The 16453-nt window shown below is 37.9% G+C and overlaps 2 protein-coding genes across 2 annotated transcripts; both read right to left on the minus strand.

The window, feature by feature from the left end:
• Positions 1-613: 613 nt before the first annotated feature.
• LOC103703943 (pre-mRNA-splicing factor SLU7) lies at positions 614-7604 on the minus strand. The gene is made up of 10 exons (XM_008787024.4): positions 7406-7604; positions 5882-6045; positions 5670-5782; positions 4560-4973; positions 4271-4406; positions 3866-4165; positions 3398-3614; positions 1193-1296; positions 1043-1111; positions 614-960 (listed from the first exon to the last, which is right to left on the minus strand). Exons 1-10 carry the CDS (start codon positions 7419-7421, stop codon positions 883-885), a joined length of 1611 nt encoding a protein of 536 aa, XP_008785246.1. The 5' UTR covers positions 7422-7604; the 3' UTR covers positions 614-882.
• A 2987-nt stretch (positions 7605-10591) lies between these two features.
• Positions 10592-12649, minus strand: LOC103704008 (transcription factor MYB30-like). The gene is made up of 3 exons (XM_008787120.3): positions 12517-12649; positions 11982-12111; positions 10592-11235 (listed from the first exon to the last, which is right to left on the minus strand). The coding sequence occupies exons 1-3, from the start codon at positions 12647-12649 to the stop codon at positions 10719-10721; spliced, it is 780 nt and encodes a 259-aa protein (XP_008785342.2). The 3' UTR covers positions 10592-10718.
• Positions 12650-16453: the final 3804 nt, after the last annotated feature.

Consider the following 16453-nt stretch of genomic DNA (forward strand, 5'->3'; position numbering starts at 1 on the left):
CAAAACTGGATCAAGATTCAGATTCCCATGAAAAAAAAATAATCAAGATAATACACCCTCATCTAAAATTAAGACCAAGTCCATCTGAGCTAGGTCTCTAAATTTGGACAGTATGGATCCAGTTTGGATCCTCCATTTCAATAAATTCAAACAATCCATTCGCTTACATGGTGCCCTCGAACAGGTTCAAACTGGATCAGATTCAGACTCACAAATCCAGACAACATAATGAATAAAAATACCACGGTACTCTGCCATTTGGATCCCATTAAAAATTAATAATTTGACTAACATTTTATTAAATTATAAATTAAAATATTAAATAAAAATAAACAAAAATTACCAATTTGTCTAACATTCTATTAAATTATAAATTAAAATAAACTTTAAAAAGTTAAGCACAGATTTTTCATACTATTGAGTATAAATATAATTTATCTCTAATCTTAAAAAAAAAAATATAATTTACTCAATAATTTACGGGTTCATCCAATGCCAGAAACATGCAAAGATGGAACACAACCTGTTTAATAATATTTTTGTTTCAGATATGTGGTCATTCCCTCAACAAAGAACTATCACTGCAACGCCCTCAATCATGATCGGATCATCATAGATCATAAGCCAATAAGCAAACCATATTTACTGTAGAACCATGATTCCCAGGGTCCTGTTCATAATCATAAGCAACACAGAGAACTATAGATTTATCTCTGAACAATAACCAATACCAAGGAAAAGAAAAGGGACTCACAGATCACCTTCGCAATTGTCTAATCTTTACACATTAACACCCAATCCTCATAAAAACATACATCATCGATGCTTGCCCAACAGCCTCCTAAGCTCCATGATTTTAGTGGTTATATACAACAACAGGAGTTAGCCGAGGAAATCTTTCATTGGATCATCATGATGGATCTTCTTCATTCGGTAGGCTTCCATGTCTTCAGGAGTGACCTGTATGGTAAAATAATAAAAGAATCATGCAAGGAACCACCTCTTTACAAGAAATAGGAAATACAGAAAGACAAGAAAATACCTCATCATTCCATTTCACATTGTATTTCCGCTTTCTTTCATCCTTTTCTTCCTTCCTTCTTTCATCCTCCTGCCAAATTTGAAACACTTTCAGCATCCATAGATTAATAAAAAAAACAGAGAGCTAGATAAAAGCAAAACTCGCACTTACCTTCTTTAGAGCTTCTGCAAGCAATTTTTTATCAAGAACCAGATCATCAGGGACATCAGTTCCCCATGTAGCAAGCCTCTGCTCCTCATGCTGCACAGGTTTCTCTGTATTGCACATATATATCAGAAAGTAAGAAGAAACTTTGACCAAAATAATCACAATATCATAGTTTCGCACATATTACAAAACATATAGCATTGTAATGAAGCGGGTTTGTACCAATAGCAGCCATTTTTTAGGTCAGTTTACCCTATTGAAGAAAAAGGCCGGTCTCAGCATATAACTTCCATTCAGCTAAATCCACCTAAATTGCAGCATTATGCTAACTTAAGTTCAAACCCAAATTTTTACAGGAACAAATCTCTCCAAAGCCATATTTTAAAACCCAAAAGATTCAAACCATAGGAACAGATCAGCCAGGATAATGAAGACTTCTCTCCTTTTTTTTTCTCTTCTTCCAACATGCAACTATTATTTATTTCATGATCAAATATATAAATGTGGATGATAACATGATGTGCACTAAGGCAAATTTAATAGTATGCCAGAATATAGAGATGTCAAAGAAAATGAAACCATCTAAAGAAAGCAAAACAAAGGAACAGGTGAAAATTCCTTCTGCACCAGGAATTGATAAGGATTAATGTCTAGGAACTAACACTAAACTAGGACAGAGTATCGCGATATCAGGGCACTTCAAATCAAGGAAACAGGATGAAAGCATACAAATCTTATTTTTGAAAAAAAAAAAAAAAAAGAGAGGGGGAAAAAAGATACAAAGCTTGCTGGTGGAAAAGCAAATTATTGTGGAAGGAGGAAAGGATGGTCAGCTCCACAAGCAGTTATGATATATTGGGAACATAATGAGTTCCAAATAAGATAGTAAATTAACAAGAAAGGGAAACTAGAGGAGACTTTCATGGTATCCATGGAAAGAGAATTTCTAATGAAAGATCCGTTAAAATATAAAAGAGCATTGAAGCTGTATGGAACTAGTGCCTATAGGAGAGATTAGTTAGCAGAGGAAATGGACCCCATCAAATTGCAGACGAAACACTAGAAATTAAATATAAGAGAATGACAGGTTATCTCAAGATGTAAGAGCACCCTAGGCTTCATGATTGAAAGGAAATACAGAAACAGTGAAAATATTTTATCAAAAATAAACACCTAAGCAGCCTTGCACAATCAACATGAATTAAGACCCTCATTTGCTACTAACAGATTGAGGCAATATACATACATATATATATATATATATATATATATATATATATATATATATATATATATATATATATATATATATATATATATATATATATATATTTGGCACATTCAACACTAAGGCATTCCTCTAAAGACCTTATTAATAAATTTAAGACATCTGGCCTAATTATTTCATATCGTTATTCAAAAATTTTAAATGAGAAAAAAAAATAGACTAATCCGAGTGCATGATGTTTAAAGCAGGTCTTCTGAACTTTAAGCAATGAGTCTAAAGAAGCTAAAGGCTTTTAAAGGGAGCTTTAACTATGACAACTTGCCAGAATTAAACATTTCTGAAGGATTTTGCAACATCTCTGAAGGTTTGTCACGGAAAACTTGATACAACAATGTATTCATGGAAATTAAGACCAAGTTCAGATTTTATAGCAGAATTCCAAGTTATAGCCTTAAAGGATAGATGTCATTACCAAATATTTTTTGCTTGCCAATTCATGAAGAAATTCTAGCGAGTTAAAAAGGGTGAATGCTTCGTATGTGGGCAAATTTCAGATCATCGAGAGGCTTGATCCAAGAAAATAGACATGCTTATTATAAAGGAAAGAAGTTAAATCACATATATGTTTTGGATATTTGAAAGTTGAGAAATGAAAATATTTGAAAGGAATATGCATGCCAACCTGCGTTGACATGGTTTGTGACATGCTGGTCCCTGCCTACTTGCTGCATATCAACTTGTTTGTGCACCAATGCGAGTTGATATCAAATTATTTAGGCATGTATTCCATTTTCCCATTTTAGATTTGTTAAAAAGATCATGAAGTTTGGAACGGTAAATAGCTTTTTCCTCGTTTGGCTTTGTTTGATTAGAAATGCAATGTTGCAAGAGTATCATATTTTGTGGCTATGAAATCATGATGATAGTCTTGGTTAATCAGAAATTCCAGATGTTTTTGATTTGGTAACTCTTCTACCGACCTTCTGCGGCCTCCTTACGAGCCATGTTTGCTTTCATCAGCTCTGCAGAAGCTTCAGCAGCCTCAATTCCAGCAGACCCTGTGCAGTAGCTGTTACGAATAGTCTGTTTGCAGCATTTGTAACCCCACTGATGATCCTTCCACCATGAACCCCAAACACTGGTATGGTTATTTATGTAGACATCTTCTTCATACTTGCTCCTTGGAAGTGAGGTCTCCTGGAATATGTCATTGACATGTGATGATATGGATTAGTCACAATACGAACAAAGTTCTCAATTTTCAAAGTAAAAAGACCACGAGAATGACACATTGCAACCCAAACAAGATGGTGAAACTATTTTCAAAATGTGTCGTAACACAGATATTATAATTCTAGCAATATATCTACTATGAAAGAGCACCTTGCCTACTCTTTAAATTCAAGAAAATGGAAGAATGAAGGAAACATACAGATAGATAATCATACCTGGCCTTTTATTATTCGACCAGCACGGTCATACTCAATCTCTCTCTCACTTTGCCCAAGAAGAAGTTCCCGCGGAAGTGCCTCTTCGGATGCTGCATTTCCATATTTCTCCATGATGGTATCCTTCAATTTTGATTTCAAGTTCTCCTTGATAACCTTGTAATTCTTAAACAGTAATTCTGCTTGGGATGGGGCAGCTTGCAAATGGATATCCTGCCCCTTGTCAAAAGCTTCCCAAGCATGGACATTGAGCTGCTTGAAGTCAAGTGCTTGTCCGCTAATTCTGTTTTGGTTATCACCCTACATTACAATACAGGAATCAATGAAAAAAATGTACAATGATATACTTCTGATAACCATTAAATGGCATCAGATAAGCCAGTTTTAGAATTATTTGATACTCACTCCATAGAATTTTTCATTTGGATCAGCATCTGGTAAAGGATCCTCACGCATGGAACGGGTTTTTGGATCATAGAGGGCAGAATTGACATCTAGATTCAAAAGGTACTTTGCAGTATCCTCCCTAATACGCAAATTCCTGGAAAAAAAAATCATCAAGGCTATTAGTATATGCAACAGCTCGATTAATATAATGAAAGAAAACCAATAAATTCAAGGAACAAGAGTAGAATATGACCATTAAAAAAGCATCCTAACTAATTCTACAAAAGAGTAATGGTGCTTAATTTACCTGACTGTTCCAGTGCTTCCACCACCTGTTGTGCGTACACGTTTCTCCACTTTTGCAAAGTCCATCTGTTTGCTCTCATCGACCTTTGCCTCATCTACCTTTAGCCCATCATCTTCTTCATCCTCATCGCTAACTGCATCTTCGCCATTCTGCTTGTTGTTCTTCTCCTCTAGCTTTTTCAATTGCTGTTCTTTCAGATATTTCCGCCTGGCTTCCTCCCTAGCCTCATATTGCTCAATTACACGAGCATAAGTTGATGGATCATATCCATTCCAACGGTCGCGTTTTCCATCATAATCAAGTTCAAATGTCTCCACTTTCTCATCCGGGGCTATATGCATGTTAGTCCACTTCGCACCCACTCTCCGTGGTCTCTCCATGCATGACTTCTTATCATGAGTCACTGCCCCACAACTACAATATGAGCCAAAAAAAGGGTCAAATCTCTTCATCCAAAATAGCACTGGCAACAGTCACATGATCTAAAATAAAAACAATCATTATTTTGACAGAGTAAAGTCAAAACAATTGGCACACATTATAAGTAACTAATTATTTATGAACCTATTTCACAATGCAAATATTGATCCCAATACTGATTCCAACACATTGAAGGCAGATAAGTATAGTCAACCAAAAACCTTAACTACAATATGAGATGAAAAAAATTGTCAAATCTCTTCATCCAAAATAGCATTGGACAACAGTCACAAGATCATAAACAAAAACCAATCAACATTTTGACATAACAGCATCAAACAATTGACACGCATTATGAATAACTAACCATTCATGAACCTGTTTCCCAATGCAACATTAATCAATACCGATCCCAACATATTGAAGGCAGAGATATGTTGGTTGGGTTACTCTTAGCTCCTACCAGCTTAAAAGTTCATAATCAAGCATAGCATTAGAATAGTATTTTGTAGTCAATTGTGGTATAGCATTCCACAAAGAAGAGAATTTAAAAAAAGAAAAAAAAATCCGCCCCCACCCCCCGGAAAAAAAAAAAGCTCCCCGAACAGCTTTAAACCAAACTTTTTTTAGGAATCACCAATAGTGAACTTGGCATCTTGACCACAAGAGAGTGAAAGAGAGACTACTCACTTTTCACAAGCACCCTTTCTATATTTATCAGCCTGATAAATTTTTGCACCTCTATCATACCACGCTTTCGTGTAATTTGGATCTGACTTCCATTTCCTCTGATGCTTCAAACTCTATTGAAGAGGAAAACAATTGCAACTGATATTAAAACTCTATCAAGTAATATTTGGACATAAGCCAAATCGCACTACAGTTTTGGCAAACAAACTTACAGGCCTCTCAGCATTAAGATACCAAGGGGCAGATGACATGTACTGAGGAATATGCGGATTAATTTCCTTCCCATCTTCATCAACCTCAGCTGGGGCAAGCCCAGCCTTACGTGCTTCCTCTAGTTCAAGTTGTTTTCGATGGTCTTCTCGAGATTTAAAAGATGCTGCAATAAAGAGAACAATATATGAAGAACCTCACAGAAAGAATAAAAGATTAACAATAGATAAAAAATAAAAGATTAATAACAGACATGTTCTTATGTAATACATATCATCTCTGAATGCTCAATATTGCACCACACCACAGTGTCTTGATTGGTACATTTACATAGACGGTGACATGGACTATCGTAGTCTATATACATATGAATGATCCACACTAGACCCTGATTCCTCAAATTCATTTTGAAAGACCTGTCTTCCTAAACAACATAAATCTAATATTACTCAAGCTCAAGATAATTTTTACTCAAAAAATAAATCAAGGATTTAACTTTATATCATGTATTATGCCTGTACCAATAACAGGACAACAAAGTACAATATATAGCACCATAACATTTTGAAATATGGCAAAACAAATAAAAGAAGAGGATAAATTGCTTCAGCAAGGTTAACAGTGTCGATCATATCAGCATGTATCACAGTATATAGATGCACAAAGATACAGTGAGGTAGCGAAATTTCACACATGAAAAAGATATTAAAATGTACCGGCCAACATATATGCACTATATCTCTACAAAAGGGGAACAGCACACGTCACGAGCATTTGTAAAATAATTCTAGAAAGATCAAAGATATCAACATTTATTTATCATAGTATAGCCAACCAAGATAATCTATATTGTCCAGAAACTAATTTCTAATACCCTGAACGGCAAAATCAAGAAACAACCAGCAAAACTTTTGATTTTCAGCTTTATTCAGGGAAATGTAACCTAAAAATGTAACTTTCTCGCTTTGTTCAAGCAATCCAATTGGAGATGCGACAATTCAATACAAAATAGGCGTCAAATCCAAAGAGCTCATAACATATAAAGAATCTCTTTGCATTGTCAAATCTCTCAGAACCCACATATCTAGATAGCATTGAGCATCTCACGGATAATATGAGCAGCAATTAACCAAGACACTTGCCCTTCCAGTTGGTGGACGGATCGGGGTTGGAAAGGAAGAGCAATATTTTTTTTTCCATAAAGATGAAACATTTAGGAAGCCATCATGGTGAAGAACTATAGCATATTGGGTTTGTCAATTATTTTAACTAACATAAACCCTCAACTATCATCGTTGCATCCAAAACGAGAAGAAGGAAAAGAAACCAGAATCAAAAAAACAAAAAAACCCTAAAAATAAAGAAGTTTCCCCAATCTCAGAATATCATTTAAATCAAAGAACCCTAATTGCGCACTCTCATCATATCAGCCAACCCAAAACCATCACCATATGATAATCTCATCCACATCCAATTGTTAACAATTTAATTTCCCGAAACACGAAAGGGATTGGAGAGAAGCTTACCTGAAGCCGTCGCCATATTGGGCGTCTAACGGTGGAGCAGAAAGGAATCAAGGACAGCGAAGGAATCCGAGAAGAGGACGAGATCTGGATCGGCTGTAGCGGCGCTCTCGCAAAACCCTAGTCGCTCGTCGCCAACGGAACTCGGACCAGAACGGGAGAGATACAGAGGGGGCGATAGAGAAGAGAGGTAAGCTCTCTCTGACGCATAGAAGGCTTATAAATCGTGTATCTTTTCTCTGCTTCCGCCTCTCAACAGGCTGCGCGCAATCAGGACCGTTGACGCGTTCAATGATTGGACCTGATCTGATGATTCCGCCGCCCGCATCTCTTTTGCTCAGCACGTGCGACGCATATGGCTAGTCCGAGAGAGCACGACGATGCCTATGTGCGACGCAGACGATTTAAGCTAGGCAACATAGAGGACATCTCCTATGCGAGGTAGGTGCTAGGGGTCAGGCACCTCAATCTTGAGGGGGACTTAGCAGCAGTCGTAGAATAAATTCTATAGAAAGACCGGTGGAGAGCAGAGAACTCGCTTTTTGGCGGCATTCGATGGTCACCTCTGTTGTGGGATGGGGTTCCCAGTTTAGTCCCACATCGGGTAATCAGCGGAAAGGTCTGTGCCTTAAATGGGGGGTGCAAACACCTCTTCTCACCGAGGGCCCTTTTGTAGGACAAAACCGTGAGGGTAGGGGGCAACCTCCGCGGACCCCGCGCCGTCAGGGCTTGGGACTGTCATGGGGCCACAGCCCTGGGCGACCTCCCGCAGACCCGAAGCGGCAATCCCAGAGCGGACAATACCTCGGGGAGGACGCGGATGCTTTCCCTGCTCGCCCGGTGTGCGGGCTGGTGTCGGGGTTCCGACCCCACATCAGATGGCGCTAGAGGAAGGGCCCCGGTCACGCACAGACCTTCCCGCTGGGGGGGCTGTGTTGTGGGATGGGGTTCCCAGTTTAGTCCCACATCGGGTAATCAGCGGAAAGGTCTGTGCCTTAAATGGGGGTGCAAACACCTCTTCTCACCGAGGGCCCTTTTGTAGGACAAAACCGTGAGGGTAAGGGGCAACCTCCGCGGACCCCCGCGCCGTCAGGGCTCGGGACTGTCATTGGGCCACAGCCCTGGGCGACCTCCCGCAGACCCGAAGCGGCAATCCCAGAGCGGACAATACCTCGGAGAGGACGCGGATGCTTTCCCTGCTCGCCCGGTGTGCGGGCTGGTGTCGGGGTTCCGACCCCACATCAACCTCCTACGCTACTCAGCACATCGGAAAGATTTTTTAGGCTCAGAAGTCGAATATTGCTTCATTATTGAGTAATCTACTTTTTCTGAACAGCATTGGCTATGCTCATGCAAGATTAGTGTAAGATGTCGATGTAGCAAGAAAAGAAAAAAAAACTTTCCTCACAAAAAAAAGAGGAAAAAAAAAAACTTGACTCGGGTTTGATTCGAAGTTAAATAAATTAAGCTTGAATAGTGACGTAAACTCGAAATTAATTTGAAGGCTAAGTCAAAAAAAACTTATCCAACTTGATCAAGCATGGCTTGATTAAGCATGAAAATATATATTTTAAGTTTAGGTAGAATTAATGAATCTTGGATCTAATAGTCTATAGTCTATAGTATAGAGATTGTTACATACTTGAATATTTACTTAATTTTTGAATCCATTAATACTAATTGAGATTTATACCAAGTTTAACATAAAACTTGATTCAAGCTTTACCTAAAGATTGAAACGAGCTCATCCAAGCTTGGGTTGATTTCAAGCTTGATATCGAATTTTTAAGCTAATAAATTAGGCTGTTGCTCAGTTCGAAATAGTAATGAACAATTGAAACTTACTCTCAGATAGAAGCTCAACCAAGCATGATCCAGTCGTACCCGCATGTTTCTAAGATCTTATTATCCGATATAAGTTTTTACACTTTGGTTCAGACCATCCGGTATTTTGCACCGCAGAAAGTTGTAGAACACGGTATTATCCAAAAGAAGGGGTATGTTGCACCATAGAAAGGCGTATGTTTTTTTTATTTTTCCGGTAACAAAAGAAGGGGTATGTGTTGTACCTAAAAACAAAAAGAAAAGAAAAAAAAGAAGGGTTATGTTTAAATGCCTTATTGGCCCAGAACCTAGTCAAATTGGTTTGGAACGGTCTAAATTTTGTCGGAGGGAAATTCATACATGACCCGTTTGGTTCGCAGGAAGCATTTTTTTCTTCTAAAAATATGATTAATGGGAAGTATATTTCTAGGAAGAGAATACCTAGAAAAGTACTTTTGGCATGTTTGGTTGACTATGGAAAAGTAACAAATTTCCAAAGGGCTTATGTTTGGTTGAACATCCATCTTTCTGGAAAAGTTATCTATAATTTCTATTATACTCTTAGTAAAAATTAGATCTTTAATGCCTCTTTAATGTTTCTTTAATGCTGAAGGGCTTTTTTGAGAAAAAATAAAAATGGAGTGATTTCCGCCTAATGGGAAAGTAACTTTTCCATGTTTCTTATGGAAAAGAAATGTTGGAATCATATTTCCATTAGAATACAACTTTTCCGTTTTTCTTCTTTGAAAACTCCAATCAAATAAGAAACATCTCATTACTTTTTCGTTGAAACATGGAAAAGTTACTTTCCTATTAGGTGGAAACCACTCCATTTTTATTTTTTCCCAAAAAGGCTCTTCAGCATTAAAGAAATATTAAAGAGGCATTAAAGATCTAATTTTTACTAAGGGTATAATAGAAATTATAAATAACTTTTCCAAAAAGGTGGATGTTCAACTCTTTTGGAAATTTGTCACTTTCCCATGGTCAACCAAACATGCCAAAAGTACTTTTCTAGATATTCTCTTCTTAGGAATATACTTCGAACCAAAGAGCCCACAGCAGTACCAATTCGGTTCTCCGCCTAAATGAGTTGCGTCAGTTGGTCACCTGGTTTTCCACGCATGCTAAACCTTAAACCATGATTAGACCTTGGTAAATATTTATTAAAATCGGATAATGTTAAATGTTCTACAAAGTTTCATATAAAAAATAAATTTTTTTTCGTGTCATGCTTGATTTAGCCATTTAGGACACATAAAATTGTAATGATAAATTCACAATGTATCAGAATCATAGGAGAGGAATTAAATCCTCTCCAAATTACAGATTATTGCTCTTTGGAACTCTTTTCTCTTTCTTTACAGAGCAAACCAATACACCACCACTATAAAATTGAAAGGGGATAAAAAAATCTGAAGTTAATGTCTTCTACCCTACTTTTTTTATAAAAAAAAATCATGTGAAATCTCTCGAATCTCCATTACATGTGTTACATTTCCGGCAAAGCCTGCAAATCACCGGCTTCTAGGAATACCCTTAGCCAAAAGTCCATGTCATCGTTGTCCGAAGCCCCAAAGGAGCCGAAATGCTCGCCTAGAGGACCAGATGCTGGACCTTGTAATGCTGTGAGATCCACCGGTGCAGCACGGCTGTCCATGGATAACACCTCCGACCAGAAACTCTCATCAATCTCTGGGAATTCTTCCGAACAAAAGCTGTCTTCTTTGACAGCCACGCTGTTCGTGTTCTCTCCCGACATTGTATATGAATCGGTAGCCGTGCATGAGAAATCGCTGTATGATTGTTCTTGGGATGCCGGCAGCAGCCTTGGATCATCGAATCTTGGGTGCACCAGAGGTGTATGTTTAAATGCATCAGAATGGGTTTTTATCTTTGGTTCTTGGGCTACCTGGTTCGGCTTCACTCTCTTCTTTAGGCGTGTGTGCCACACATTCTTGATCTCGTTGTCCGTTCGCCCCGGCAATCTCGCGGCAATTGCGGACCATCTATAGATAACATGAAAAGAATTGTGTAAGACTTTTTTGTGGGGCAACAAGAATTGTACAAGACCAATTGCTTGTCAGAAGATGCAAAATTTTTGTGCAATTGGATTTTTTTTTTTTTTTTTATGAAGAGGGAGGCAAAGCCACCCAATCTTTATTAGAAAAATAAAATTTATAAAAACTATTTATAAAGGACATACTCAACAAAACTACAGGTTTGGAGTTTGATGAGCGGCCAAATACAAAACAATTTAAGATTTGTGCAGTGAGTGATCTATGGTGGACTTGCAAAGAAAGATGAATCCTTCTCGCACAAAATATACACCCCAAATTCCTATGTGTATGACAGAGCAAGAAGATAAAATATAATGCTCGAAAGTTTAACGGGCATCTACACCTATTTCTTTTGAAATATTTTAACTTGCAATTTTCGTATTCTCATGAATTATAATTAATTTTATCTTCTGCCACTACTTCTCAGTCAAAATATTTGTTAGCAGGAGAGAACAAATAAAATATTTTCCGGTCAAAATCCTATGGCTATTTGTGTCAGTCATATTTCTTGTTTTTTAAAGGAGATAATACTTTACTTGAACAGGGACAAAAGTGCTGTATTCTATGATTTCTATCTGTAAATATGCCATTGTACAAATTCCACCTTCATTAATAAAATCCGGACGGCAATTTGCCTCCCCTTACATCAAAAGAGAGAGAGAGACCTAAGCAGAGAGAGAGAGATTGAGCTGTACCTGTTCCCGATCATCTCATGCAAGCTGATGATGGTTTCCTCTTCCTCCTTTGTGAAGTTCCCTCGTTTGATATCGGGTCGCAGGTAGTTAATCCACCGAAGCCTACAACTCTTCCCACATCTCGACAAACCTACAGAATTAAAATTAAAAAGGAAAAAAGAAAGGAGCGCTGAGATCCCGTTCATCTCTAACCATAGCTCAAAACACTCACGACTCTAAAGTGACTGAAGTTTTTCAAAGACCTGCTCGCTCTCTATGAAACTCCCTCCTCTCATTCATCAAACCATCAAGGCCTCGAAAACAATTTCATGAATATTTTACGATGGTGTAAATTTCAAATCTTTTCTTAATTATATTTTCTAACGGAGCAAAATCATTTCGTAAGATTGAAGAAAAAAAAAAGCTGAAGATACCCATGCATGCATGGAAAAATATTTGCCAAATATCCCTCTCGCCAACCTCTGGACATTCTTCAATCCCTAGATAAAACCAATCAGAAATTCTGTAAGGTTCTCATCAGCGAGTTCGTAATTACCAGCTTGTTTCGGCAGCGCACGCCAGTTCGCATGGCCGTATCTCTGAATGTAAGTAATCAGTATCTGGTCTTCTTCTGAAGTCCATGGCCCCTTCTTCAGACCCATCTTCTCGCAGCAAGGAGCCCTCACCATCTTCTCTATCTTCGTGAAATCCGAGAGCTTTTGGAAAGAGCAAGAAGCCCCTGTAAGCTTGGAGCTATTTATCCTTGGATCGAACACTACGGTACAAACGTGCTCTAGTTCAAGTTCCGGCAACTTCCTTTGAAGGAGGGTCCCTCCAAACGAGCGTGCGCGCTGTTAATAATGTCTCTGTGGAATTTCTTAACTATTTATTGACACTGGTTTTGGTGGAGGGACAGCCCGGGCCATGGCATTTCTTATCGCAGCAGCCTGGGGAATGGACCAAGTCCGGATGCCGGCGGCGTCCATCATCACTATCGGTGTGCCTCCCCGTTGATCCGGGTAATCCAATCAAAGCACTCATTTGGATATTTTTTAACACTTTTGTTTGCACCAGAACGAAGAAGGATTCAGCCTCAAAATGGTTGAGATGAGGCATAGCGGCCATTTCATTTATTATTTAAATCAATCAAAACAAATCTCGTGCAGCGTATTGGCAGATCCAGGTTAAGCTACATCATTCAAATGAAGCATTAACGGTAAAATATCAAGTTAATTGTCTCGGTCAAACTTTGCGTGTAAAGAATCTTGGAAGCAAGTCGAAACTATTGTTATCACCAATCATTTAGACTTGGTCGAACCTACTGGCTTGGGTGGGTTATATAAGTTTGTACTTAAAATTCTTAGATAATTGGACATAGACTAAATCCAAATTCGTGTTTACGTCATGATTAGTTTGGTTCTATCAATCCGCTGGCACCCCTAAATGGACCTAAGCTACGAAGCTGGAAGATCCAATATTATACAATTACGAAAAGTATAAAAGACAATATAATTGCATTAGTTCCTCTTTGTAATCATTTATATACACTACAAAAAAGCAATAAGTACCGGGGAACATGTTCTAAATACAACTAGAATATTCTTTGTTTCTCAAAATACCAAAGTATATATTTTGGGAAAACAATGGTTAGGTTTTGAGTATATGATATTTGAAGTGCCATGAAGAAAAGATACAAGATAAGTGTTCCACAAAATAAAGATCAAGTTAGAAATGGAATTCATACAAAAGGGCGGGGAGGTGTTGGGTTGGAAGTGGGTCATGGAGGATGAGCTAGAATGACGTTCCAAAATAGTTTAAACTTTTGCGGCATAAGCTCGAATGGTCTCATCAATAAAACAATATCTAATATAAATCAATAAACTAGGAGGGTAGGGAGGTTGAAAATTTTGATGGAAGAATTAATAGTGACAATGTAATTGAATGGCAAGCAAGACAATATCGAAATCCATATTTTTTTTCTTTGTTCGCTAGAGAGAAAGGCTTAAGAGCATTCTTTTATGATCGAGATGCATATTATGAATTTCAAGTTGATGTTTTAACCTTGTCGTTCTTTTCTTTCTCTTTTTTTTAAAAAATATATATATATCTCCACTCTTAGCTTTCTCCTACTCGTCTTAGGTGAAATATCTTATCACTAAACCAGCTAGAGCTTGCTATACCATTTAACATAATGTCGTGAACGGGAGATGAGGCCCAGAAAATATAGAATTATTTATGATTTTTTATGCTTGTACGGTTGAGGGGTTTAAAAAACACTGGAATGAGTACTTTTCCTGTACTGACGGCTGGTTCTTGTAAAGATATTGGCATCTCCAAGCCCGGGGATTCCAAAACCTAGAACAAAAAAAAATGGTGGTCTGTGCAGGCGACGACGACATGGTCTAATGGTCAGAATAATGTGGGATGGGCCAGGATAGGTTTGGGCCTGTCAATATTTTTTTTTTCCTATTGAATAATGTAATGTAACACAAGACGGTGGGAACATTTTTTTTTTTTTTTTTTTGTTACTATTTAACAATGTAATGGAACACAAGACATTGATCAATTTGTGGGAATATTTGGGGGGCTCAATAGGAGAAACTTTACTGAAGGTAGTCGGAAGCTGCATCACCGTCACCCTTCATTAGTTGTTGCCTTCCTTTTGTGACTTAGTGCTTGTTTTCCTGGCCTTGTCAAAGATTATGACTTGGTTCTTGGTCCAACGGCACTGCCTTATTGGCTAATTTTAACCAAAAATGCCATCAGGATTTTTTGCATGCGCTGTACAGTGTCATGCTTCTCTGAATGGCTGCCATCAAAAGATAGACGCATCTAAGAATATACATTATATATGATAAGATATATATATATCATAGGGTGTTCATCTTTTTATGGTGGCCATCTATTGCTGCATAACATTTTATGGTGCAGAGAGCATCTGTGCCCTAGACAAAAAGGTAGAGATCTTTATTTGATATGAAAAGTTTAGTAATATCAGATCGAGGGTGGCGTACAGTGGTCGAAGAAAAGGGTGCTGTAGGCTTGGATTAGAACACGCCTTTGTACTGCTATTTGGTGCCCTGTGCTTGTCGTGTGGAAGGAGATACATAGGACATTGCAGCTGAGCCCCCTAGTGGCGAAGGGGGAAAACGGCTACTTAATCTTCCTCTGATCTCTCTCTCTCTCTCTCTCTCTCTCTCAGAGAGAGAGAGAGAGAGAGAGAGAGAGAGAGAGAGAGAGAGAGAGAGATGAATTATTCAAACTGGTTGAGAGAGAGAGAGAGATGAATTATTCAAACAGGTTGAGAGAAAGAGAGATAAATTATTCATTATACTGGACAATTTCTGAACTAAGCATCTGTTTTTTCTTCCCTTCGCCAATATTTTTTTTTCAGATTTTGTTGACTGCACATGCACATTTTATATAAGGCGCCATCGTACCAAAAAAAATAGGTTGAGAGAGAGAGAGAGATGAATTATTCAAACAAGTTGAGAGAGAGATGAATTATTCATCATACTGAACGATTTCTGAACTAAGTGTCTGTTCCTTCTTCTTTTTGCCAACATTTCTTTTCAAATTTAGTTGGCTGCACATGCACGTTTTGTATAAGGCGCCGTCGTACTTTAAAAAAAATAGGTTGAGAGAGAGAGAGAGGGCTGAATTATTCAAACAGGTTGAGAGAGAGATGAATTAATCAAACAGGTAGAGAGAGTAAGAGAGAGAGAGAGACAGATGAATTATTCAAATAGGTTGGATTACGTTTTGCTATCCGATAAAAGGATTGCATAACGTGTATCAGGAAAAAAAAAAAGATTGCATTATGATTATCTTGTGACGCAGATTCCGAGGATGAAAGATAATTTTTTTAATGAGTCTAATGAGTTCCATTATAATTATCATTCAAGATTCATGGAAGACTGTGTTCCAAATTTGAGGGAGTTTCCTTCGGAAGAAATCAAATTTACTCCTTCGCCATCCAAGGGCGAATATGAGAATTTCTACTCACCATTTCTCTGATGGTTCATAGCAGGATTCCGTCGTTAATTGGTGGCCGTGGGGGAGCGGCAAAGAGTCCTTCGGAATGTGCTCTGGGGAAGGAAGTATTGGTCGAGATATAAAGTCTGGTGTTTTGTGCGCATATTTCATTGGACTTCCATGATGTGGAAGCACTATAGGTAATTGAAGGCTTGAGTGGCATTTCTGCAGATATGGATCTTTTTTTTTTTTTTTGAAGTAAAGGAGCTTTCAAATTCCCATCTAGAACACCAAAAAGGTTGAGTTATGATTTAAACCACTAGTTAGACGACTTGAGGATGAAAGTTAGAGACATGAACGCATTGGAGATGCAGAAATAGACTGCAAAATCTTGCCAAGAACTGGGTTAATTGGCTAGAATCAAAGCTAGAGACCTGAATGCATTAAGGCTCGTCTTCTTTTGTTCCCTAGAATTGTCGATATTCATCTTTTGACAGTAGATTACTGTAATGGGAGTT

Source organism: Phoenix dactylifera, chromosome 5 (assembly GCF_009389715.1).
Source record: "Phoenix dactylifera cultivar Barhee BC4 chromosome 5, palm_55x_up_171113_PBpolish2nd_filt_p, whole genome shotgun sequence".
In the NCBI taxonomy this organism is placed as follows: domain Eukaryota; kingdom Viridiplantae; phylum Streptophyta; class Magnoliopsida; order Arecales; family Arecaceae; genus Phoenix; species Phoenix dactylifera.

What these genes read in the sequence shown, in the direction of transcription:
- LOC103703943 (XM_008787024.4), bottom strand. An exon ending in CAAATGAAAAATTCTATGGA is followed by an intron (nt 4,166 to 4,270) that starts GTGAGTATCAAA and finishes ATTGTAATGTAG; the next exon opens with GGTGATAACCAAAACAGAAT. An exon ending in GTCGAATAATAAAAGGCCAG is followed by an intron (nt 3,615 to 3,865) that starts GTATGATTATCT and finishes GACATATTCCAG; the next exon opens with GAGACCTCACTTCCAAGGAG.
- LOC103704008 (XM_008787120.3), bottom strand. Translation starts at nt 12,649, where the DNA reads ATGGTGAGGGCTCCTTGCTGCGAGAAGATGGGTCTGAAGAAGGGGCCA. An exon ending in TGCGCTGCCGAAACAAGCTG is followed by an intron (nt 12,112 to 12,516) that starts GTAATTACGAAC and finishes TTAATTCTGTAG; the next exon opens with GTTTGTCGAGATGTGGGAAG. An exon ending in CATGAGATGATCGGGAACAG is followed by an intron (nt 11,236 to 11,981) that starts GTACAGCTCAAT and finishes TGTTATCTATAG; the next exon opens with ATGGTCCGCAATTGCCGCGA.